At 72.5% G+C, this 13,441-nt stretch overlaps 1 protein-coding gene across 1 annotated transcript; it reads right to left on the reverse strand.

Moving 5' to 3' along the window:
- Positions 1-1,890: 1,890 nt before the first annotated feature.
- LOC138063033 (intercellular adhesion molecule 1-like) lies at positions 1,891-10,441 on the reverse strand. Its single transcript, XM_068922708.1, has 12 exons — positions 9,516-10,441; positions 7,924-8,193; positions 7,514-7,831; positions 6,469-6,735; positions 6,102-6,377; positions 5,777-6,019; positions 5,266-5,476; positions 4,670-5,016; positions 3,364-3,645; positions 3,003-3,281; positions 2,634-2,876; positions 1,891-2,322 (listed from the first exon to the last, which is right to left on the reverse strand). The coding sequence occupies exons 1-12, from the start codon at positions 9,565-9,567 to the stop codon at positions 2,108-2,110; spliced, it is 3,003 nt and encodes a 1,000-aa protein (XP_068778809.1). The 5' UTR covers positions 9,568-10,441; the 3' UTR covers positions 1,891-2,107.
- Between the last annotated feature and the right edge of the window lie 3,000 nt (positions 10,442-13,441).

Raw genomic sequence — 13,441 nt, forward strand, 5'->3', positions numbered from 1 at the left:
ACGGCAGCCCCAGCGGCACCTTCGCCAGGGAGCTCGGGGCGGCCAGCAGCTCCGACGAGGACTCGCCCTTCCCGCGGAGTAAGAACGGGGATCGGGGATGGGGATGGGGGATCGGGGACAGGAGTAGGGATGGGATGGGACGGGAATTGGGGACGGGGATGGGAATGGCATGGGGAATTGGGGATGGGATGGGATGGGAATTGGGGACGGGGATGGGGGATTGGGGATAGGATGGGTCGGGGACTGGGGACAGGATCGGAGATGGGATGGGGGATTGGGGACGGGATTGGGGATGGGATGAGGATTAGGGATGGGATGAGGATTGAGGATGGGACAGGAATGAGGATTGGGGACAGGAACAAGATTGGGGACAGGACAGAGATTAGGGATGGGGCGAGAATTGGGGACGAGGATGGGACAGGGACTGGGGATGGGGAGGGAACGGGGATGGGGCCGGGTTGGGAGCTGGAGCCCCGCGGCACCCGCTCGGCTCGGCTGGCCGGGAGCGGCAGCCGGGCGGGTTTCCCGCAGCGCCGCTGCGCTGCCGTCCCCTCCGCAGGGAGCAGGCGCTGCGCCTCCTGCAAGACGCAGCGGACGCCGCTGTGGCGGCTCGCCGAGGCCGGGACGCGGCTCTGCAACGCCTGCGGCATCCGGTGAGCTGCGCGGGGGCTTCCCGGGCCTTTTCCCGGCGGGAACGGCGGCGGGGCCGTCCCTTTCCCGCCTGGGCCTCGCCGCGCTGACGCCCTCCCGCCCGGCGGCTGCAGGTACAAGAAGCACCGGATACGGTGTCCGCGCTGCTGGCACGTTCCCCGGACGAGCGGGAAGCCGCACTCGCACTGCCCCAACTGCGGGGAGAAGCTGCAGCTGGCGGGAGCCCAGCCGCGCGGCGGGAGAAGGTAAATCCCGCGGGAAGGGAACCATTTCCCACCCCGCCTTCGCTCCCCCTTCCTCCCCCCGCCGCTTCCCAAGCAGCGCCCGCTCCGCTGTCCGCCGCCCTCCTTCCCTAGGAAAGGCGACTGCGCCCTGGGCCGCTGAAGCGCAGCAGGATGGAAGTTTCCCGGGGCCCGGGAACGCCGCCGTCGCCGCTGCCTTCCTCCCGCCGGGTCCTGCAGGAGTCGCGGGCCGGGGGTCTGGGGGGCCCCGGGCCCCCGTGAGTGGTTAAACGGCCTCCTGGTGCCGGCGGCGGCTCCGCGGCGCCCGTGTTTCTCACGCTCCGGAGGGGAGAAGCCGGAATCGGGTGGGAAGGGTGAAACAACGGGCCGGAAAGCGCACAGGAAGCGGCAGGGGAAGGATGAATAAATGGCATCTTCAATAGCTGGGAGCCCAGGGAAACCCCGCGGTGCTGTCAGAGGTGGTGGGATGGGGAACGGCCCCAGCGCGGCGCAGCCGGGCGCTGGGGAGAGGGAGCCCGGACGCCCGGGCCCCTCAGTGCTGGGCAGGGGGGAGATGGGTGATGGGGAGGGGGAGATGGGTGATGGGGAGCCCGGACGCCTAGGACCCTCGGCGCTGGGCGGGGGGAGAGACAGTGATGGGGAGCCCGGACGCCCAGGACCCTCGGCGCTGGGCAGGGGGCTGACGGAGAGCCCGGACGCCTGGATCCTGCGGCAGCCGGCAGCTCCGGGCTGGGCTGGGCTGGAGCTGGCACTGGCACTGGGGCCCCCACTGGTCGCGGCAGCAGGGACCCCCCTGCTTCAGCCGCCTGCCGACGGGCTCCCTGGCACAGAAGCTTTTGGTTGGATGCGGGTGGATAAGGAAGCTGGTCCAGTGATGGTGCAGCCGGGGTCCCAGCCCCGCGATCCCAGGCTCAGAGCAGAGGCGCTGGAGGCCGCAGCACCCGGAGCCAGGCAGGACCAGTGCAGGATATACGGGACGGATACAGGACAATTTGGGAAGCAGGAGGTCTCTTTGCAATGGAGGGGGGGGTACAACGCTGGGATGCAATCCCGTGTGTGGGATATCGCCATCCCCCAGTGCTTCGCTCCGCATGGCCCTGCCAGGAGCAGGGTGGGAGCTGCGACCCCCCCCCCCACGCACCCCAAGTCCTTCCCCGCTCTGTGGGGCAGTGTGTCCTGTGGGTCGCTGCTGGGGGGAGCCGTCCTGGGCGATGCTACGGCTCGGCCGCCGGCGCCGACCCGTTGGGAGCAGCCTTGGCCGAAGACCCGGCCAGGGCCTGCAGCTCCAGCGGCCGCTGCTTCTCCTGCAGCTTGTACTGCCCGATCTTCTTCTTGCGGTAGTAGATGCCATAGGCGGCCCCGGTCAGGGCCAGCACGGCCAGCACGGCCGCGGCCAGCAGCACCGCCAGCAGCACGGGGCGGTCGTGGTCTGCAAAGGAGCGACGGGGCGTCAGCAGGGCTGCACGGCTGCATCCTGCCCTGGAGCAGCCCACCCTGGAGCATCCCACTCTGCTGCATCCCACCCTGCTGCATCCTGCCTGCATCCAGCACAGCCCCCCTGCCTGCATCCCACCCAGGTGCATCCCATCCTGGCACATCCTTGCATCCCTGCTGCGTCCCCGCCCCGGTGCATCCCGCCCCGGTGCATCCCGCCCTGGTGCATCCCACTCCAGTACATCCCACCTGCATCCCGCCCCGGTGCATCCCGCCAGCATCCCACCCGGACCCGGCAGCACTCACGCTCCACCAGCACGGCCACGGTGCGCTCGGCGGTGCCCAGCCGGTTGGTGGCCCAGCAGCGGTAGGAGCCGGCGTGGGCGCGCGTGGCCGGCTGCAGCACGGCCACGGGGAAGGGCTGCCCATCCCTGGCGCACGCCACGCTGGGCGGCGGGTTGCCGCGGGCCGAGCAGCGCAGCGCCGCCTCCTGCCCCTCGGTCCAGCGCTGCTGCTGGGGGCAGCCAGCCTCGTCCAGGCGGGGCTCGTCTGCGGGCGACAGTGGCCGCGTCAGAACGCGCCGGGTCCCTCGGGGCCGGGCCCAGGCGTCCGGGCCCTGCATCGCCTCCCCTCCCTGGGCTGCAGGCTGGACCCAGGCGTCCTGGCCCCACTCACAGGTGACACTGAGCGTGGCCGGGGCCGAGCTCTTGCGCAGCGTCCGGTTGCCCACGGGCAGCTCTGCTTCACAGACAAACTCCAGCCCGTCGTCCTCCTCGCCGGCCATCAGCTCCAGGCGGACCCGGCCCTCCTTCCCGGACTCCTGGGCCCCGCGGCTGCTGCGGAGGTGCAGCAGCAGCCCGGGCGGCTGGCTGGGCGCCGAGGAGCATTCGGCGGCCACAGGCTGGCGCAGGGAGGCGTTGGGCGAGCTGAGGGCCAGGCGCGGGTCGGGGAAGCCTGCGGCGGGCGGGGAGCGCCGTCGGCCGGGGCTCCGGCGTCCGCCGCACACAGGGGCCGGGGCAGGCGCTGGGACACTTACGGTACGCCACCACGGTGAGGGGCGCCACCTTCCTCTGGCCGAAGCAGGTGAAGTAGCAGACGAGGTGGGTGCTGGGCTCGGTGACGTTGAGGAGCTGCACCACCAGCCAGCCCGGCCCCCGGCGCGTTTCCCTCTTGGCCAGCGACGTCTCCAGGCCTCTGGCCGCCGCCTCGGGGCACGTGGTGGAGCAGTTGACCAGGACGGTGCTGCCGTAAGGCACCGCCGTCGGCCCTGCCACCGCCACCGCGAAGGGGCTGCTGGTGGGCTCCGGCGCCACGCGGCCTGTGGACACCGGTCAGGGCGTGCAGCGTGGCGGGCCCGGCGCGGTGCAGCATGGTTCAGCACAGCACGGCATGGTGCAGTGCAACACAGTTCAGCATGGCGCAGCACGGTGCAGCACAGTGTGGCACGGTGCAGCGCAGCACAGTTCAGCACAGCACGGAGAAGTGCAGCACAGTGCGGTGCGGTGCAGCACGGTGCAGTGCAGCACAGTTCAGCACGGTGCAGCACAGTTCAGCACAGCAGGGTGCAGTGCAACACAGTTCAGCACAGTGCGGTGCAGTGCAGCACGGCGCAGCACACCAGCACGGCGCAGCAGGGTACAGCATGACACGGGGCGATGCAGCATGGCACACCACGGTGCAGCACAACATGGCATGGCACGGCACAGCACAACCCAGCCCAGCAGAGCTGACTGGGATGCACGGCACATCCCAGTGGAGCCGGCTGGGATGCACGGCACGTCCCAGTGGAGCCGGCTGGGATGCACGGCACGTCCCAGTGCAGCTCGCTGGGATGCACGGCACGTCCCAGTGGAGCCGGCTGGGATGCACGGCACGTCCCAGTGGAGCTCGCTGGGATGCACGGCACGTCCCAGTGGAGCCGGCTGGGATGCACGGCACATCCCGCCAGAGCCGAGCTGGAGCAGGCGGCCCGGCCTGGAAGAGCCCAGCAGGGTGCACGGCCTGTCCCAACGGAGCTGCTTTGGGGCGCGCAGCACGGCCCGCGGGGGAGCCCGGCTGGGACACACGGCCCCAGGGCACACAGCCTGGCGCATCCTGCTGGAGCCAGGCAGGGTGCACGGCCCGGCCCAGCCCGTCCTGTCCCGCTGGAGCCGGGCCAGGCCTCGGGGCCCACGGGGGAGCCGGGCTGCAGCGCAGGCCGCTGCCCCGGGGGCCGAGCAGGGGGCATGGCACAGTCCCGGCAGCGGAGCCGGGCTGGGACACGTGGCGCTGGGCCGGGGCGCGCGGCACGGCTCCCGAACGGGTCAGCCATGTGGCCCCGACCCGGCAGATCCGGCTCTTACCGCGCAGGGCCAGGAGCGCCACGGCGAGGGCCAGGGCGAGGGCCGGGCGGCCGTGCCGGGGCATCGCGGCGGGGGGCCGGCAGCGGGGACGGGGCCAGGGGCTCCGGCCCGGCCGCGTTCCCACGGTGGGCGAATGGTGCCAGGAAGGAAACGGGTGCAGCAGCGGCCCAGTGCGCATGCTCGGCGTGCGAGCCGCCGCCGTGGGGATCCCCCAGCCCTTCCTGCTCGCCCCGAAGCTGCGAGCAGCCGGCTCCGAGCAGCTTCCTGGCCAGCAGCCCGGCTGGAGCAGCACCCGGCCCCGGCGCGAAAGGCACTCGGGCTGGCGGAGCGGCGGAGGGGAGTTTAATCAGCCGCGGGCAGCGTGCAGCGACGACAGCACCCGGCCACCAGCACCCGAAAGGGCTGCCGGCCGCGGGAACGCCGGGGCTCCGGCTGCGAGAGCCGCCAGCAGCCATCTCCCTCGGTCCCACCAGCCCCGGCTCCCGTAGTGTTTGCTTCCAGTCCGGCCCGCGACCGCTTCGGCCCGGCTGCAGGAACGCCCGGCCAGCAGGATGCGCCCGGGCCCGGAGCTCGCCACCGCCGCTGGCCCCCGCTACGGCTCGGCCGCCGGCGCCGACCCGTTGGGAGCAGCCTTGGCCGAAGACCCGGCCAGGGCCTGCAGCTCCAGCTGCCGCTGCTTCTCCTGCAGCTTGTACTGCCGGATCTTCTTCTTGCGGTAGTAGATGCCATAGGCGGCCCCGGTCAGGGCCAGCACGGCCAGCACGGCCGCGGCCAGCAGCACCGCCAGCAGCACGGGGGGGTCGTGGTCTGCAAAGGAGCGACGGGGCGTCAGCAGGGCTGCACGGCTGCATCCTGCCTGCTGCATCCCACTCTCATGCATCCTCCCTGCTGCATCCTGCCCGCTGCATCCAACTCTGGTGCATCCTGCCTGCTGCATCCCACTCTGCTGCATCCCACCCAGGTGCATCCCATCCTCGTACATCCTTGCATCCCTCTGCCTCCGGCCCCATATCTCACCCCAGTCCATCTGCCCACCTGCATCCTGCCCCGGTGCATCCCGCCCCGGTGCATCCCGCCAGCATCCCACCCGGACCCGGCAGCACTCACGCTCCACCAGCACGGTCACGGTGCGCTCGGCGGTGCCCAGCCGGTTGGTGGCCCAGCAGCGGTAGGAGCCGGCGTGGGCGCGTGTGGCTGGCTGCAGCACGGCCACGGGGAAGGGCTGCCCATCCCTGGCGCACGCCACGCTGGGCGGCGGGTTGCCGCGGGCCGAGCAGCGCAGCGCCGCCTCCTGCCCCTCGGTCCAGCGCTGCTGCTGGGGGCAGCCAGCCTCGTCCAGGCGGGGCTTGTCTGCGGGCGACAGCGGCCGCGTCAGAACGCGCCGGGTCCCTCGGGGCCGGGGCCGGCACCGGCAGGGGCTCGGGGCACTCACAGGTGATGGAGAGCCGGACGGGCGCGCTGGTCTTGGGCACCTTGCCGCCGGCGGGCAGCTTGGCTTCGCAGACGATCTCGATGCCGTTGTCCTCCTCGTGGGCGGCCAGGGCCCAGTGCAGTGGTGATGTGCTCCAGGACGTCAGCAGGCGAGCCTCGCTGCGGAGTCGCAGCTGGATCTGGGGCGAGTGGCCGGCGGGCAGCGTGCATTGCACCGCCACCGTCTCGCCTGCGGCCGGGCCGGCCGTGCTCACGTGCAGCTGCGGCGCCGGGAAACCTGCGGGCGACACAGGGACCGTGCCGGTGCCGGGCAGGCGGCGGGAGCCAGCGCGTCACCCCCACTTCCCATGGCTCCTCTGGATACTCACTGTAGACGTGGACCGTGGTCTGCGCCCGCCGCTCCCTGGGTCCCACCTGCCCGGCGCAAACCAGCCCGAAGGCTCCCGGCTGCGGCAGGGAGAGTTCAGCCACGGCCCGGCGCCCGTCCTCGGAGACGGAGACTGGCAGCGGGCGGCCGTCCAGGGAGAGCGCAAAGCGCGCCGCCGGGAAGAGAGTGTGGATGGTGCAGGTGGCGTTGGCCGTCTCGTTGACTTCCAGGTGCATTTCGGGGCCCAGCTCGGGGTCTGCTGGGAAATCTAGAGCCGGGGGGGGAAGCTCTGGAGTGAGATACCTGGGAGCTGCTGCGGGAGCCCTGGGAGGCGGATGCAGGGGACATGGGACGCTGGGGATGTGGGATGCCAGAGACACGGGAGTCCGGAGGATATGGGATGCTGGGGGTCATTGGATGCTGGGGAAACACAGGACGCTGGGGGGATGCTGGAGCCTGACAGGACGCAGGACACCCAGACAGATACGGGATGCTGGGGGGGATGCTGGAGCCTCACAGGACACCCAGGAGGATGCAGGATGCTGGGGGAATGCGGGAGCCCGGCAGGATGCAGGACACCGGGGCAGATGCAGGATGCTGGGGGGGATGCGGGAGCCTGGCAGGACGCAGGACACCGGGGCAGATGCAGGATGCTGGGGGGATGCGGGAGCCCGGCAGGATACAGGACACCGGGGCAGATGCAGGATGCTGGGGGGATGCGGGAGCCCGGCAGGATACAGGACACCGGGGCAGATGCAGGATGCTGGGGGGATGCGGGAGCCTGACAGGACACAGGACACCAGGGCAGATGCAGGATGCTGGGGGGATGCGGGAGCCCGGCAGGACGCAGGACACCCGGACAGATACGGGATGCTGGGGGGATGTGGGAGCCTGGCAGGACACAGGACACCGGGGCAGATGCAGGATGCTGGGGGGGCATGTGGGAGCCCAGGGGGGTCACTGGCTGCTGGGGGGACGCGGGACACCGGGGGGACGCGGGATGCTTGCGCTCATGCCGCGAGCTGTTTCTCCGCGCGGCAGCTCACCGTAGACGGCCAGCGTGACGGGGGCGGCGGTGCGGGAGAAGCGGGGCCCGTGGGGCTCCAGGCTCAGCACTGCCTGGCAGGTGACGTTCAGCCCGTGGTGCTGGCGCCGAGCCGTGACCTCCCAGGTCAGGGGCACGTGGACGGGGCTGACGTGGGTGTCATTCTGGAAGGTGTGGGTGTGCAGGATCTCGGCGCCCCGACGCAGGGTGACGGTCAGGTTCCTGACGGGAGCCACCTCGGGCACCCAGCACGTCAGGTTGCGGCTCTCGCCCTCCTCCATCCACGGCACCAGCTCCAGCACCGGCTGCTCCAGGGCGCCTATGGGAGAGCCCAGCGGCACTGCGTGAAGGCGGCAGCATCCCGGGCAGCGGCCGGGACGCGCGGCCGTCCTCGCGGGCCCCAGTTCTTACGGTAGGTGACGAGCTCGGCCGACTCGGTCTTCCTGATGCCGCTGCAGGTGTAGGAGCAGAGGACGCTGGAGCGCCACTCGGTGATGTTGATGAGCTCCACCGACATCTCGCCGGGGCCGGACTGGAAATCGTGTTTGCGGATGGACGTCTCCAGGTTGCCCTTCGCGGCCGGGTCCGGGCACGTGGTCTTGCACTTGAGCCGGATGGAGCTGCCGTGCTCCACCAGCAGCACCGCCGGCTCGATGGACACCTCGAAGGCCTGCAGCTGCCCTGCAAGGCGAGCGGACGCGCTGGCTCCGGGCGGCTCCCGCGCGCGGCCCCGGGGCTCAGCACACTCAGACCGGGGGAGAGAAGCAGTTTCCAGCTCTCGCTCCTGCCTGTTTTGGGGAAGAAGCACCCCGGCCGCCCACGAGCGCCGGCGGGAGGGAGAAGCTACCCCGTGGCCATGCTTCTCCTCAGCTGCGGGAAGTGCCCGGTTCTGCTCCGGGGGCCGGAGGAAGGGCAGGCGCCTCCGGCTGCAGCCAGAAATCCCTCTTGCTCCAGAGGGGATGGCGACATAGGATCCCACCCGCCAGCTGTCCCCAGCCGGCAGCCGCCTCCCCCGGGCTCTGCCCACGGCCACCGACGACGCAGCCCAGCAACTCCCCGCGGCCCCGGGACCTGCGCTCCCAGCGCATCCTGCCTGGAAAAGCGGCCGGCAGGAAGCGGAGCAGCAGCTGGGGGGCAGCTGGGAAAGGGGGAGCAGGAGCCGCCGGCCCTGGAGGAAGCTGAGCGCTGGGGGATTCCCCGGAGCGGCAGCGAGATTTCCCCCACGCAGGCTGGGGCAGAGCCCGGCCCCTTCCCAGAATAACAGCCTGCAGGAAAGGGCAGAATTCCTCCGGGTTTCGCTGGAATCCACAGGGTTTCGCAAGGCCGCTGGCACGTCCCACCGGCACCTGGAGCCGCTCGCCCCCCCGGTTCCCCCCCAGCCCCGGCGCTGCCCTCGGCCGGCACCCAGAGCCTCCTGCCGCTGCTGGGGACGGGAAGTGGGAATGCCAGGAGCCGGATGGGGCCACGCGGCCGCTCGACGCCCCGTGCCCCACGGCCTGGCACAGGCACTCGGCAGCAGGAAGTCCCTGCGGCTCGGGGGGGGGAAAGTCCTGCCTGGCATCTGGGAAGCCCTGGCGCAGCCCGGACGGCTCGGCGCAGCCCGGAAAGCCCTGGCGCAGCCCGGGACGGCTCGGCGCAGCCCGGAAAGCCCTGGCGCAGCCCGGGACGGCTCGGCAGCACGGCTGGAGGGTGTACAGCCCCAGGCACAAGTGGACACCCACCCGGAGCGACAGCCTTACGGTGACACATCCGCAGTGACATGCATGAACCCAGAGTGACACAGTGAGAGCGACACAGTAACAGCCACATGCTCGCGCCTGCAGGGACACGCAGCCGCAGGCGCTCTCCTCTCGGGTGCCGCCACCCCCCCCGGGCACCCTGGGGACACGCAGGGACGCGGGTCACTGCCACTGCGGTCGCCTGCGCTGGATGCCAGCTGCAGTCCGGGCCCCCGGGACCCCTCGCACCCCCGGGACCCCCCGCACTCCCGGGCCCCCCCTCACCTGCTAGGGCGCACAGGGCGCACAGAGCCGGCAGCAGCGCGGACGAGCGCATGGCGCGGCCGCCGGCACCGACTCCGCTCGGCCCGGTCCGGCCCGGTTCGGCTCCGCTCGGCTCGGCCCGGTTCGCCTCCCTTCGGCCCGGCCCGGTTCGGCTCCGCTCGGCTCGGTTCGGCTCCGCCCGGCTCCTCCCGGCGCGGCGCGGCGCCACTCAGCCCGGTTCCGCTCGGCTCAATTCAGCCCGGCTCCTGCCGGCTCCGCTCGGGTCAGCTCGACTCCGCTGAGTCCGGTTCCGCTCGGGTTAGTCCGGTTCCGCTCGGCTCAGCCCGGTTCCGCTCGGCTCGGTTCCGCTCGGGTTAGTCCGGTTCCGCTCGGCTCAGCTCGACTCGGCTCAGCCCGGCTCCGCTCGGCTCGGTTCCGCTCGGCTCGGTTCCGCTCGGGTTAGTCCGGTTCCGCTCGGCTCAGCCCGGCTCCGCTCGGCTCGGTTCCGCTCGGCTCGGTTCCGCTCGGCTCAGCTCGACTCGGCTCAGCCCGGCTCCGCTCGGCTCGGTTCCGCTCGGCTCGGTTCCGCTCGGGTTAGTCCGGTTCCGCTCGGCTCGGTTGCGCTCGGCTCAGCCCGGCTCCGCTCGGCTCGGTTGCGCTTAGCCCGGTTCCACTCGGTTCAGCTCGACTCGGCTCAGCCCGGTTCCGCTCGGCTCGGTTGCGCTCAGCCCGGTTCCGCTCGGTTCAGCCCGGTTCCGCTCGGCTCGGTTGCGCTCAGCCCGGTTCCGCTCGGTTCAGCCCGGTTCCGCTCGGCTCGGTTGCGCTCAGCCCGGTTCCGCTCGGTTCAGCCCGGTTCCGCTCGGCTCGGCTCGGCTGGGCTGGGCTCGGCGGCGCGGCGGGAGCGGCTTATATGAGCTCGGCCGGCCCCGGCCCCGGCCCGGCCCCGGCCCGGCCGTGCCGCCGCCGCGGGGAATTCCGGTGCCGCTGGGGACTTCGCGGCGGGTTTCCCCGGCCGGCGGGGGGCGTCGCGCTCGGACCGCGGGGGCGCCCCGGCCCCGACCCCCGGCCCCGACCCCGGCCATGGGGCAGCCCCGGCCCCCGACCCCCGGCTCTGACCCCCGGCCCCGACCCCGGCCATGAGGCAGCCCCGACCCCGACCCCCTGCCCCGACCCCGGCCATGGGGCGGCCCTGGCCCCGGCTCCGACCCCCTGCCCCGGCCCCGACCCCGGCCCCGACCTCCTGCCCCGACCCAGGCCATGGGGCAGCCCCGGCCCCCGACCCCGACTCCCGGCTCTGACCCCCGGCCCCAACCCCGGCCATGGGGCAGCCCCGACCCCAACCCCCGGCCCCGACCCCGGCCACGGGGCGGCCCCGACCCCCTGCACCGGCCCCGGCCCCTGACCCCGACCCCCGGCCCCGGCCATGGGGCAGCCCCGACCCCAACCCCCGGCCCCGACCCCGGCCATGGGGTGGCCCCGACCCCCTGCACCGGCCCCGGCCCCGACCCCAGCCATGGGGCAGCCCCGGCCCCCGACCCCCACCCCCTGCACCGGCCCCGGCCCCCTGCACCGGCCCCCAACCCTAGCCCCCGACCCTGGCCCCGACCCCGGCCCTGGTGCAGCCCTGGCCCCAGCCATGGGGCAGCCCCGACCCCCTGCACTGGCCCCCAGCCCCCAGCCCCAGCCATGGGGCAGCCCCGGCCCCCAACCCCGACCCCCTGCACCGGCCCCCGACCCCAGCTCTGGCCCCCAACCCCGACCCCCTGCACCGGCCCCTGGCCCCTTGCCCCGGCTATGGGGCAGCCCCCTGCCCCACTGCCCCCAGCCTCACTGCCCCAAGTGCTGAAGCTGGGTTTGCCCCACGGGGGGTGGGAGGGTCCTGGGGCTGAGCTCAGCCTGAATGGTGGGGCACAGGGGGACCCCCAGAGACGGGGCAGCCCCCCGCTGCAGTCGGCCCCCAGCCGGCCCCTGCCTGGCACATGCTTTCAGGGACATGGGTGGGTTAAGGAGCGCGGGACGCAGTGACCTCATCCAAAACGCAGCGTGAGAGTAATCCAAGCGCTCTGAGCTTCCTTTTTTCTATTTGTATTTTTTGAAGCGAGGCAATTTTTCGTAAATTGGATTAGCAGGGTGGGAAGTGACGGAGGGTGATGAGGGTGCTGGCGCCAAGGGCCGGGACCCGCTCGGCCGGGAGGCGCTGGGGCTGCTGCAGCCCAGCCCGGCCGCCCGTCGCGGCCCCAGCCGCCAGCGCTGCCTGGGCCACTTCTTTGCCAGGTTTTTGCTTTCCCGTGGCCTGGGGGACAAAGGGTCAGGTGGCGTGCAGGAACGTCCCTCCGCAGGACGCCGGCTCCACCGCCCACAGCAGAAGGGAAACTTGGCAGGTCGGAGCCTGTCCGTCTGTCGGAGCTGGGGGAAAACCAGGGTTCACACCGCCCCTCTGCCACCCGGTTCCTGGGGTCCCCACTGCCCCTCTGCCGCCGAGGTCCCCGGGGTCCCCACCGCCCCTCTGCCACCCGGTTCCTGGGGTCCCCACCGCCCCTCTGCCGCCAAGGTCCCCGGGGTCCCCACCACCCCTCTGCCACCAAGGTTCCCCGGGGTCCCCACCGCCCCTCTGCTGCCGAGGTTCCCGGGGTCCCCACCGGCCCTCTGCCGCTGTCCCCGCGGCAGGGCCGTCCCTGGCACCCCCGGCCCTTCGCCGCGCACGCGGCTCCTGGTGGAGGAAAGTCCAGCTCAGCCGCCGGGGGCAGTTTCACTTCTATATCCCACTGCAAACCCACGCGCGCGGCTGTTCTGCCTTTATGGGAACTGCGCCGGGGCCGCCAGGTTCCTCCCCGAGCGCCGCCGCCGGGCGCCCCGGCCCCAGGGGACGCCTGCCCCGAGCCCCCCATGGGCTCCGCTCCCCCCCCAGCCTCTTCCGCCTGCCCGGGGCCCTGCATTGCCCGCTATATTGGAGCTATATTTCAGGAGAAGGCGGGCGGGCGTGCAAGCGGGAGGCAGAGCGCAGCGCTTCCCGCGGCCGGCTCGTCGGCCTTGCCCCGCTGCCAGCAGGAATCCCTTATCTCGCCGCAAGCTCATCCGCCCCCTCGGCCTTCCTCCAGCCCTGACCCCGGGCGCTCGCGGGGCTTCGGCGCCAGCCTGGGGCTGTGCAAAGGCTGTGGGCTGCAAATCCTGCCTCGTCAGCAGGGCGGGCGCGGGGCCACCGGGACCGCGGGGCTGCAGAGGGGCCGAGCGAGCGCCGAACGGCTCCGAGGGGAAGCCAAGAGCCGGCAGAGAGATCAGTCCCGGCCGGGGGTGGCTCCGCGCCGAGGGCTCTGGCCGGCTTTCCTGCCATGGACCGTGGGGACGCGGCGCAGCCCTCCCTGCGCCCGGACGGGAGCCGGAGGGAGGCAGTGCCGGGAAATCCCCCCCCCGCTCCCTGGGATGAGCCTTCCCCGGAAACGGCCTGGAAGGACACGGCCACGGAAGAGGCGCGGGCGCAGGCACCCCCGGCCGGTCACGGGGCGCCCGGGTCCCGCCAACGCTGGCGGGTGCCAGCGCCCGGAGCAGCGCCCGCGGAGGGCCGAGCCGAGGCGCGAGCCCGGGCGGTCCCACCCCGTCCTGCCTGCGCCTCGGGGCGATGACAGACTTCTCCCCTGGCCCCCGGGTTTCTCAGGGTGGGGAAATTCAGGACATTCCTGGTTGTCCCTCCTCCACTGCGCTTCCACCCTCCCTTGCAAAGAGCAGGAGGTGACTCGCACAGGCAGCAGGTTTGCAGGTGCTGAGGCCCCAAGCAGGGCACGGCTCCGGAGCAGGACACGGTCCGGGAGCAGGACGTGATCCTGGAGCAGGACACGGCCCCGGAGCAGGACACGGTCCGGGAGCAGGACATGATCCTGGAGCAGGACACAGTCCAGGAGCAGGACATGGTCCGGGTGCAGGACACGGCCCGAGTGCGGGACGTGATCCTG

The sequence above is a fragment of the Struthio camelus genome, chromosome 31 (assembly GCF_040807025.1).
Source record: "Struthio camelus isolate bStrCam1 chromosome 31, bStrCam1.hap1, whole genome shotgun sequence".
Lineage (NCBI taxonomy): Eukaryota > Metazoa > Chordata > Aves > Struthioniformes > Struthionidae > Struthio > Struthio camelus.

What these genes read in the sequence shown, in the direction of transcription:
- LOC138063033 (XM_068922708.1), bottom strand. Translation starts at nt 9,567, where the DNA reads ATGCGCTCGTCCGCGCTGCTGCCGGCTCTGTGCGCCCTGTGCGCCCTA. An exon ending in GGCCGAGCTCGTCACCTACC is followed by an intron (nt 7,832 to 7,923) that starts GTAAGAACTGGG and finishes GCTCTCCCATAG; the next exon opens with GCGCCCTGGAGCAGCCGGTG. An exon ending in GGCGCTCCTGGCCCTGCGCG is followed by an intron (nt 3,646 to 4,669) that starts GTAAGAGCCGGA and finishes CGGTGTCCACAG; the next exon opens with GCCGCGTGGCGCCGGAGCCC.